The sequence below is a fragment of the Lepus europaeus genome, chromosome 18 (assembly GCF_033115175.1).
Source record: "Lepus europaeus isolate LE1 chromosome 18, mLepTim1.pri, whole genome shotgun sequence".
Taxonomy (NCBI): domain Eukaryota; kingdom Metazoa; phylum Chordata; class Mammalia; order Lagomorpha; family Leporidae; genus Lepus; species Lepus europaeus.
Genome location: NC_084844.1, coordinates 7,813,394 through 7,824,276, shown reverse-complemented (window position 1 = coordinate 7,824,276; position 10,883 = coordinate 7,813,394). Strand labels below are relative to the sequence as shown.

The window sequence follows — 10,883 nt, the reverse complement described above, 5'->3', positions numbered from 1 at the left end:
TGCTGCTCTTTCCTAGCCAGTCTGAACTTCACTATCCTCCCCCAAGCCAGAAGGGGAACAGAGACACTTAGGAGCCTTTTACATCAGAGAAAGATAGGAGAAAGATAGCAGGGAGAAAATGAAACAAAGAGAAGCAACGATGTATTTAATTTCTTTATTCAAAAGGCAAAGCCACCAGGGAGTTGGAGGCAGGGAAACTTCCATCTGCTGGTTCACTTCCCAAGTGGCCACAACAGCCAGGAGCCAAGAACTCCAACCTGGTCTCTCACCTGGGTGACAGGGGCCATGCACTTGGGCCATCTCCCGATGACTTCCCAAGGCAACAGGCTGGATCAGAATCAGAGCAGCCCGGTCTGCAGCCAGCATCACCAGCTGAGGCGGAACCTGCCGTGACATGACCGGGACGGCCCCAGAGACGTGCCTCTCCCAGCTTGCCTGTCCGTTCGTTCCAACCAACCGGATGGAATCCTTTGCAGCCTGGCTCTAGCAGGCAGCCATGCACACCATGAAATTTATTTAAAACAAAACAGTGACAAGGCAGGAAGCCCAGCGGGCCCCTAGATTCCTTTGTCTCCCTCACCCCCAAAGCCCAAAGGCTGCTTAAGACAGGCCCTGGGTCCACCTACGCCCAGCTCCCATCCCTGGCCTGGTGAAACTCTCAGGAATGCCCACAAGCTGGGGACTAACCTCATGACCTTGGCCTCCGCAGCTCTCAGACCAGGACCCATGATGGCCCCAGCTCCTGAGACTGGGCCAGGGGACTGGCAACCCAGCGGCTTCTGCCCTTGGCACCTGGTTCTCCCTCTCCGCCCCCCCCATCCCCACCCCCAGTAAGACCAAAGCAGAGCCCAACAGGCTGCAGGTCCACCTTTCCCGAGTGAAGCTACAGGTGGCAGGCACAGGGAGAGGCACTCTGCCCCGTGGACTTTCTGGGTCCCATGGAGATGGACAGCAGGGAAGGTACACAAGACTCTCCGGGACCTGGATTCCGACAGCTGCCTTGGGCTTCACTTCTCAAAGGCTCGTCGACCTGTCCCGTGGTTTGCTGGAGCTATTTTCTCCTTTAGTAAAGGCTGAAATAACCACGCCCCTAACAGAGCACCTTAGAGGGAAGGGCCCCTCCAGGCCGACCAAAAAAGATTTGCTATGGAGTGCCCACCCTCCGCCAGGAAACCACACAAAACTGCCCTGAGCTCTGCTCGGTCCGCACCCTTCCTGGGACAGAACAGCCCTGGGCCAAAAGGAGGAAGTGATGTGGGTTCGAATCCAACCTATGCAGACGATCTGGTGTCTGGTGGCCGAAGCCAGTGCCCTGACCTGGCCAGGTCTGCAGCTCCAGCGGCGGCGGGCGCTGATTTTATTTATATTTTAAAATCATCCAGGAAAAAGCACCTCCAAGTTAAAAAAAAAAAAAAAAAAAAGTGGAGGGAGTCGTGGAAGCCGCGGGGAACCTCGGCCTGGGGCCTAGGCGTTCCAGGAGTGCCTAGGGAATGCGCACTCCGAGGGGCCCCCTATGTCCCCATTAGGGACGGAGGTTTTTCGGACAACCGAGAACGAGAGAAAGGGAAGCCTCCCTTTGGGAGCGGGGCCTCCCACCCTCACCCTTGTCTCCTCCCGGCCTCAGCAGCTCCCTGACCAGCCGGCTAGTCCGGTCTGTCTCTCGGTCTCTCGCTTTAGCTCTGGTCTACACCTCCGGGACGCCCCGCGGGGCGACAGCCACCGGATGCCCTGGGACCCGGCCAGGTCAGGGGAAGGGGGGGAAGGGCAGGTGGGCGGTCCCCGCTGCGCACCCAACCTCTCCCGTCGAGCCCACCCCTTTGCCTTGGAAAGCAGCGAAGAGCGGAAAACCAAGACGCCTCTCTTGGCCTTCTGGGTTGGGGGCGCCTGAATTGTACAGCCACCCCAAGTAGGGCGCCCGTCTCGGGAGAAATCAATGTGCAGGAATATTCTCTCACGTCCACGGGCGCCCAGGAGGTCTGGCCCTGTGGTGGCACCTACACTCGGGCCACACGTCGAAAGGTGACACTGAGTGACATTGGGCTGACCTGCCACTCTCTCCCAGGGGAAACTCGCGCCTGGCGTGCAGAGAAAACGATGCGCGCTCCCCGGGCGCAGGCAGAAGCGCTGCCGACTGAGGGGCGCAGGGACCCGGAGTCCCACCAGGCGTGGGGGTCTCCGGGGATCTCCTTAACGAGGAACTGGAGCTCTCTGATCCTGTCTCAGATATCCTCTGTAGAAAACACTGCCCAAGGCTGACATCTTTGGGGGACTCTGTTGTTCGCCCCAACCAAACTCTTCCTGGAATAGGCTGCCACTGTGGACAACGGGTTGAGGCATCGTCTCCACTTTTTATTTTATTTTATTGTATATATATAAATAGAAGAGGAAACTCATGGTCCTTAATCAGCCAGGTAAAGAGAATCATCTCACCGGCCTGCACCCCAGTCCCTCCCCGGCTCTGCGCAGCCCCAGAGCCCCGGAAACTTGGCGCATGCCCGCGTGGACGCCGAGGAGAGGTTGGCTGCCTCCGCTGGGGAAACGGAGCCCGGCGCCGGCCCCGGGCGCGGCAAAAGGCGGCGGGGGGTGGGGGGGGGAGCGGTAGTGGATCCCAGGCCTCGGTTTCCCCAGGCCGCCCCTTGGGATTCCCTGGCACCTCGGAGTCTTCGCTCTCATGAGACCGACGCGGACCGCCCAAGCGCCCTCCGCCTTGTGCCCTGGCCCCTTGCCCCTCCTCGCCTCCATCCGACGGACGACCCTGGCGCGTCCAAGTCTAGACGCTCTGGCTAACACCGGGCCGGCAACCTCAGTTTCCTGATCTGTAACCTGGACGCGCAGAGCGGGCTCCTTTCCCAGTGGCTCTGAGTTCCTCCGATCCGGGACTGCCAGCGTGTGCCTCGGCCGGGGCCACCCGGGAATGTCACTTCGAAGCGAATGGAGCGCCTGAATGCATGGGGGTGGTTAGGGCAGTGGGCACCAAGAGGTCTCTGCAGATCAGGACCGAGCCACTAGCGCCCACGCGCCAGACTGGGCCTGCCCCTAGACCGCCAGGCTGTCTTGGCCCCGGGGGGTTCCTGAGGGATCTCCTCGGGTCTGCGCGCAACGGCGCACCTCGGTTGCGCTTCTACAGCCAGGTCCCGCATAGACGCGCACACACCTCCCGAGCTCCCCAGCCAGGGCTGCCCAGAGGTGGAGGAGCAGAGGGAGCAACCTCGAGGAAGAATCCTCCCCAGAGACGAATCTCAGCAGCAAAGCCCCCCGCGCGCGCGCCCCATGCCCCGCGCCTAGCCGCCGCCGACACCGGTTTCCCTGCAGCGTCTCTCGGAGTTAGAGACCGTTTCTGGGCTTTTGGCGCCCCCTCTGGATGCAGCTGGACATTGCAGCCCGTTTCCAGCTGCGTGCTCTAAGTTTTCAAAAAGATGCAAGTTGGCTCGCATCAAACCCACAGAAAACGTAGACGGCACGGCAGTTTCTGATTTTAAATGCTACAGAGTGCATCCCTGAGCACGGGATTTCCCTAAAGGGGTATTTGTGGATGCGCCTATGTGCCTTAACGGGTATTTCTTGAACCAGTCCAAAGCATCTTAAGGTCGCTGTTTACCTTCGCTGCCTGGATGCCGATGGACACGGTAACTGCCGTAAAAGACCACTCAGTGCGGACGTTCCGGCTAAAGCAGCAGCGCGCGCGGGCCCCGGAGCCGCCTCCTAGATCAGGTGCCTGCGAGCCACAGGGTGCCACGCACCAATGTCCTCTGCGCAGGGCGCAGACCTGCGTGCACGCCTCTCAGGGCTCCCTCTGGTCCTCCAAGAGAGGTTGTTTTCCCGCACTTTTGGCAGAGAATCACGGAGCCACGAACAACTCGCAAGCTAAGGCATGGAGGTCTCTTGCGCGGTAAACAAGCTGTAGGGTCCTGGAGACATGCAACCCCAGTGACGTGCGTTAAAAATGATAATAATAAAAATACTGCTGAACATGGTTGCACCTTACCACCTTCCCTCTAACGTCTTCGAAAGAAAACGAGATTTTTTTAGAATTCTGCAGGCAAAACATTCTTTCAAGTCCTTCAATGGTGTCTGCACCTCTCAGATTAGAAGAGACGGGGAAAACCCAGATCTGCTGCGAGGCGGGCCGGTTCGCCATCACAGGCATTTCATCCGAGGCGAACTTTTGCAAGCGCGTCAAGGAGAGATGGGGGGGGGGGTGAATTTAAAATTAACAGTTTTCCATGGTTGTGTGCGTGTATTTATGATCCTGCAAGCATGGACCCCCGCAGGCAACCAAGGACCCCCCCACCCCACCCCATCTCAAAACAGATAAGTCTGCACTTAATCCAACCTGCCTGGCTTTAGGCGGTGTGTGTGCACACAGATCACACCTGAAATGCATAAGAGACGCCTCCCCCTCTCCCCAGAACTCCCGGCCGCGCGCGGGTCTGCAAGGGACCAGCTAAGGTCACAGCCACCGGCGCTTCGCCGCTCCAGGTGCTCCGCAGAGACGGGCGAGAGCGGGCAGACGGGCCGGGGAGAGTGGTCCGCGCAGGGCCCATCTGTGTGGCCTTGTACAAAGCCAGCCCGTGACCGACGCTCTCCCAAAAGTCGATCTCCCAAAGCCAGCGCGGTTGGCAAAGTTTGCGGGAGCAGCTCCGCCGCCGCCGCCGCCGCCGCCGCCTCTGACTCGGCCGCGCCGGTGAGGAGCGCAGCGTCAACACAGTCGCCCAAGGGCTCAGAAGCTTCGGCGGGGAGAGGGGCCAGGGGTCCCTGGGAGGACTTGTCGGAGTTCAAGGTCGGGGGTGGCTCGGGGAGGCCGCGGGAGCGCGAGGCTACAGCGTCCCGGCCGCCGCCGCCGCCGCCGCCGCCGCCCGCCCTGGCGGGGACGTAGCTTCGGTTTCCATTGATCCCCCGTGCAGGGGCGCAGCAGAATCCCCCCCAGCCGCGCGGCCCCGGCGAAGCGGAGCACGTTAATCTCTTTACATGGATTATTACCGAGGAACAGCGGGCGTTGAGTCACCAAAACATTTGCTTCCCAAGACCATTTCTAAGCACTTTTGGAGGCGGGCAGGCAGGCTCCAGGCGCGCAAACCCGGCTGCGCATGAAGGAGCGACTGCTTTACGAACACTGCGAACTCCGGCGAAGTCCTCCGGACCGCAGAGAGAACAAGGGAAAGGGAGTTATCAGGGGTGAGCGGGCCGTGGCTCCTAGTCTAGACACACGCGCGCGCACAGGCACACACGCGCAAACTACCCGCGCGGAGAAAGGCCCCCGACATGCTGACATTCCGAGAGTGCGGGCAAACTTACACACTTGGAAGTCCCGGGTCCCCCGCCTTCCCCGCGGCACCCCCCCAACCCCCCCCCCCACCATCCACCCTTGGGCTGCGCTCCCTTCCCCTCCCCTCCCGTCTCGTCACCCAGCCCAGTGCCACCATCCTCCTCCTCCCCCCAAAACCCGGCCCAATCAGCTGCCTGCCAACCCCGGGACTGCCGCGCTGTGATTGGCCGGGCGTCCCTAAGGTGAGGGGGGAGTATTTATTAAAGCGACCCCAGGCTGGGAGTTGGAGAGCCGAGAGCGGAGCTCGAAACCGACTGGCAACTTCGGCGGCGCAGCGACTTGCCAAGTTCACCCCGGGAGCTTTTTCTTTGTAGGAGGAGAAGAGAAGGGGTGCAAGCGCCCCCGCTTTTGCGCTCTCTTCCTCTCCTCCTCCTCCCCTCCAGCTCGCCTCACTTCCCCCGCCCCGACTTTGGAGCGGGCAGCCGCGGACTGGTCACCCCGCGCCTCCCCCGGTGCTCGCCGCCGCAGCCGGGAGACGCGCCAGCCTCCCCGGGAGCCGCTCGCTCCGCGTCCGGGCAGCCGAAGGGAGAGGAGCCCGCGCCTCGAGTCCCCGAGCCGCCGCGGCTTCTCGCCTTTCCCGGCCACCCGCCCCCTGCCCCGGGCCCGCGTATGAATCTCCTGGACCCCTTCATGAAGATGACCGACGAGCAGGAGAAGGGCCTGTCCGGCGCCCCCAGCCCCACCATGTCCGAGGACTCGGCGGGCTCGCCCTGCCCGTCGGGCTCCGGCTCCGACACCGAGAACACACGGCCCCAGGAGAACACGTTCCCCAAGGGCGAGCCGGACCTCAAGAAGGAGAGCGAAGAGGACAAGTTCCCCGTGTGCATCCGCGAGGCGGTCAGCCAGGTGCTCAAGGGCTACGACTGGACGCTGGTGCCCATGCCCGTGCGCGTCAACGGCTCCAGCAAGAACAAGCCCCACGTCAAGCGGCCCATGAACGCCTTCATGGTGTGGGCGCAGGCGGCGCGCAGGAAGCTGGCCGACCAGTACCCGCACCTGCACAACGCCGAGCTCAGCAAGACCCTCGGGAAGCTCTGGAGGTAGGGCCCGGCGGGGGGCGTCGCGGGGTCGGGGGTGGGGGGCGCTGGCCTTGGCCACCTCCGCTCGCCCCGCCTTCCAGCGGTCCGGGAGTTGCGGTGCGGGGAGCGGCCGAGGCGGGGGAGGCGGGTGCAGGGAGGGGGGGGTTGGTGTGCGGCGAGCGAGGTGGAACTTTGGCTCGGAGTCCGACCAACTTCTTGGAGTGCCCTCGGGGGCGGCGCGGGGAGGGGGTGGCCAGTGGAAGAAGTGGGGGGGAGGTAGCCGGAGGGCGGGAGCAGCCTGCTAGGAGACCCCAGAGCGGCGCAGGGGAGTTTCGCGCCCTCGGGCACCCCACATCCACGGAGTTGGGGTTGTGGGGGGGGGTGCCGGAGAAGACCCCTGGCAGGGACGGGGAGGGGCAGGAGGTGGAGGCTGCTGGACACCGATGAGGCCTCGGGGAGGCCTTTTGGAAAGTTTGCAAAGGGTGTTGGGACGCGCAGGGGGCTACATACAGTAGCAAAGGCGTTTGGAGCCGCTGCCTTGGGGCTGCCGCTTTCCAAACTAGGGGAAGGGGAGGGGGCGGGGCGGGGAGTGACCGCCACTCGGGTCGCACTACCCGAACTGAGCCTTTTTTTTTTTTTTTCTTTTTAAAGTAAAGTTAGGAACGGAGGCAGGGACGGGGGAAGATGGGGGCTGTGCGCGCGGGGAGCCCAGCGCTCGGAGTCACCCCCTGGGCCCCGCCGGCCTGACAGCTCGGCGGCGGGCTTCACTGACCCCTCCCCTCTTTCTCTCCCCCCCCCCCCGGCCCCCGCAGACTGCTGAACGAGAGCGAGAAGCGGCCCTTCGTGGAGGAGGCGGAGCGGCTGCGCGTGCAACACAAGAAAGACCACCCGGACTACAAGTACCAGCCGCGGCGGAGGAAGTCGGTGAAAAACGGGCAGGCGGAGGCCGAGGAGGCCACGGAGCAGACGCACATCTCGCCCAACGCCATCTTCAAGGCGCTGCAGGCCGACTCGCCGCACTCCTCGTCCGGCATGAGCGAGGTCCACTCCCCCGGCGAGCACTCGGGTGAGCGCGCCTGGGCCCCACCTGGCTCAGCTCCAAGCCCCCGCCGGGGAGCCTCTGCCTGGGCACTAGGGAAGGCGCCACCGCCCTGGGCGCGCAGTCTCGCCCCTCTCCTCGCCCAGGGGCCCCCCAAACCCCCTGCGGGCGCGCGCGCGCGTGTGTGCACGCACGCCGCCAACTCAGACTTCTAAGTTTTTATTGCTAGGTGAAATGCCTTTACAGCTTTTAGGAGACCTAGGTTGCCTCCTTCTATCTGACCCCCGCCCCCAAAAGCACACACAAGGCTCTCCTACAAGTAGCAATTTGGTCTACTTCCAGACCCTGGTGGGCGTAGGGGGCGGGGACCCTCCCCTGATGGAAGGAGGTTGCCGGTGCGCACCGGCGCGTCCATCACTGGCCAAGAGGGAGCGCTTCGGGGTGGGGGGTCCCCAAGACCGGGACCTTGTCGCAGCCTTGGTTGATTTTTCCCGTGCTTTTTTCTCTCTCGGTGTGCGCAGGACAATCCCAGGGTCCGCCGACCCCACCCACCACGCCCAAGACCGACGTGCAGCCGGGCAAGGCTGACCTGAAGCGAGAGGGGCGCCCCCTGCCCGAGGGGGGCCGGCAGCCCCCCATCGACTTCCGCGACGTGGACATCGGCGAGCTGAGCAGCGACGTCATCTCCAACATCGAGACCTTCGACGTCAACGAGTTCGACCAGTACCTGCCGCCCAATGGCCACCCGGGGGTGCCGGCCACGCACGGCCAGGTCACCTACACCGGCAGCTACGGCATCAGCAGCGCCGCCGCGACCCCCGCGGGCGCGGGCCACGTGTGGATGTCCAAGCAGCAGGCGCCCCCGCCGCCGCCGCCCCCGCAGCAGCAGCCGCCCCCGCAGGCGCCCCCGCAGGCCCCGCAGGCGCCCCCGCAGCCGCAGCAGGCGCCCCCGCAGCCGCAGCCGGCGCCCCCGCAGCCGCAGCAGGCGCACACCCTGACCACGCTGAGCAGCGAGCCGGGCCAGGCGCAGCGAACGCACATCAAGACGGAACAGCTGAGCCCCAGCCACTACAGCGAGCCGCAGCACTCGCCGCAGCAGATCGCCTACAGCCCCTTCAGCCTTCCGCACTACAGCCCCTCGTACCCGCCCATCACGCGCTCACAGTTCGACTACGCGGAGCACCAGAACTCGGGGTCCTACTACAGCCACGCGGCCGGCCAGGGCTCCAGCCTCTACTCCACCTTCACCTACATGAGCCCCGCCCAGCGCCCCATGTACACCCCCATCGCCGACACCTCCGGGGTGCCTTCCATCCCGCAGACCCACAGCCCGCAGCACTGGGAGCAGCCCGTGTACACACAGCTCACCAGACCTTGAGACGGCCTTGTGCGTTGGGCGCCGTGGGCCCAGAAGTTCCTCAAAGTGACCCAAGAAACAGCTAGCCAGCCAGCCAGCCAGAATTTCCTTTGGACCTCTTGATCCCCACCCTCCCCACCTCTCTTATCTCTCTCATTCTCTCATTCCTTAAAGACATTGAAGCTGAAGGCAACTGGTACCCAACTTCCAAGACAGAAACCCTTTTAAGCTGTCCAGTGGCCAGGCCGCCCCGGGGCTGGGTGGACCAGCGAGCGGAGTGGACGAGAGACTGGATTCGCGCAGCCGCCTTCCGAGCAAGCGAGCGAGAAGCGTGGTGGAGAAACGCGTGACCCCTTTGCTCAATCTCTCTGCCTGTTTTTTTTTTTTTTTTTGACTTTGTAATTATTTTTTAGCAGTGATTAAAGAAAAAAAAGTCCTCTGTGAGGAATATTCTCTATTTTAAATATTTTTAGTATGTACTGTGTATGATTCATTACCGTTTTGAGGGGATTTATACATATTTTTAGATAAAAACAAATTAAATGCTCTTATTTTTCCAACAGCTAAACTACTCGTAGTTGAACAGTGTGCCCTAGCTTTTCTCGCAGAGTATTTTTGTACAGATTTGCTTTCTCTTACAAAAAGGAAAAGAAAAGAAAAAAAAAAAAGCCTGTCGTCCTATTAACCTACCGAGAGAAAAGTGATAGTTTGTGTGGTGGGGTCCATTTGGCGGGGGGTGGGGTGATGAGCTTTGCTGAATTCCTCAGGCTTTCCGGTACAAGGAGGAGCTGCCTTAAAAAGACGAATAAAGGCCTTATTTTGCAAGTAGGAGAGAGTAGGCAATAGTGTAGAGGACGCATTTGGTAAGCTTTATCCTATATATATTATATATATTTTTTAAACAAGAGAAAGTTACCTTGAGCCTTAAACACCGTGCTGCTGCAAAATGCTTGCACTCTCGCAGTGCGATTCCTCCTGCCTTTGGTGGTTTGCTGCGGTCTTAAGAAAGGAGCAAAAAGGCAGGCGACGGCGACAGATCCTGTTTTGGGGGGAATGTTTTAGCAGCCAGTGCGTGCCCCCTGTGCCCAGGCCCCAGGTGGCATCCAGATGGAGTGTGCCCAGACTGTTGTCACCTGTCCCTCTCTGAACGCCAGCAGTTAACCAACACATTCCACGTGCTAAAATTATTTATTTTGTAAGGAGAGGTTTTAATTAAAAAAAAAAAAACTTCCTTTTTTTTAAAATTTACTTTCTTTAAAATAGGTTGTTGGAACCTTCTTCAGAGGGTATGGTCAACCGTTGTTAAGTTATGTTCTTAACTGTAACCAGTTTTTTTTTATTTATCTCTTTTAATCTTTTTTATTATTAAAAGCAAGTTTCTTTGGATTCCTTGTCCTCGATCTGTACAAATGCCTTTCGTCCGTCCTATTTTTTTTTCTTTGTTGTTTTTGTTGAAAACAAACTGGAAACGTGTTTCTCTTTTTTTGTACAAATGAGAGATTGCAAATGTAGCGTATCACTGAGTCATTTGCAGTGTTTTCTGCCACAGATCTGTGGGCTGCCTCAATTGTGCACGCGTTGTGACACAAAACCATGCAGGTGTCATCCACATTCCCGCGTGTTCTCTCCCAGAGAGGGGCGGATTCAGAGGGAATCGGCCCCTGCCAACCCTGATTCCTAATGACTGCTGAGGCTAGAGTGTTTGAGGATTGTTTTTTAAAAAAGACAGCAAACTTTTTTTTTTATTTAAAAAAAAGATATATTAACAGTTTTAGAAGTCAGTAGAATAAAATCTTAAAAGCACTCTTATAATATGGCATCTTTCAATTTCTGTATAAAAGCAGATCTTTTTTAAAAAAAATATTTCTGTAACTTAAGAAACCAGGCATTTAAATCATATTTTGTCTTTAGGTAAGGTTCGCTTTGTGTTTGTGTTTTGTTTTGCTTATTTCTCCTCCGAACCTTTTGCTCTGTCTGTGAAACTTACTTTTCCTTTCTTCTTTTTCTTTTGTATATTATTGTTTACAATAAATATACATCGCATTAAAAAGAAAACGGCCCTGTGCATTTATCCGCCGCCTCCCCTGGTCCCAAGGATGACATGACGAACTGGACACAGAGATGATTCTGTGCTCACAGCTG

The 10,883-nt window shown here is 59.3% G+C and overlaps 1 protein-coding gene across 1 annotated transcript; it reads left to right on the top strand.

The window, feature by feature from the left end:
* Window positions 1-5,563: 5,563 nt before the first annotated feature.
* On the top strand, window positions 5,564-10,714 carry SOX9 (SRY-box transcription factor 9). Its single transcript, XM_062174767.1, has 3 exons — window positions 5,564-6,366; window positions 7,158-7,411; window positions 7,906-10,714. Exons 1-3 carry the CDS (start codon window positions 5,936-5,938, stop codon window positions 8,760-8,762), a joined length of 1,542 nt encoding a protein of 513 aa, XP_062030751.1. The 5' UTR covers window positions 5,564-5,935; the 3' UTR covers window positions 8,763-10,714.
* The last annotated feature ends 169 nt before the right edge of the window (window positions 10,715-10,883 follow it).

Excerpts from the sequence above, each read along its gene's own strand:
- SOX9 (XM_062174767.1), top strand. The coding sequence starts at position 5,936 with ATGAATCTCCTGGACCCCTTCATGAAGATGACCGACGAGCAGGAGAAG. Across the intron at positions 6,367-7,157 it reads ACCCTCGGGAAGCTCTGGAG|ACTGCTGAACGAGAGCGAGA; the intron begins GTAGGGCCCGGC and ends CGGCCCCCGCAG. Across the intron at positions 7,412-7,905 it reads CTCCCCCGGCGAGCACTCGG|GACAATCCCAGGGTCCGCCG; the intron begins GTGAGCGCGCCT and ends CGGTGTGCGCAG.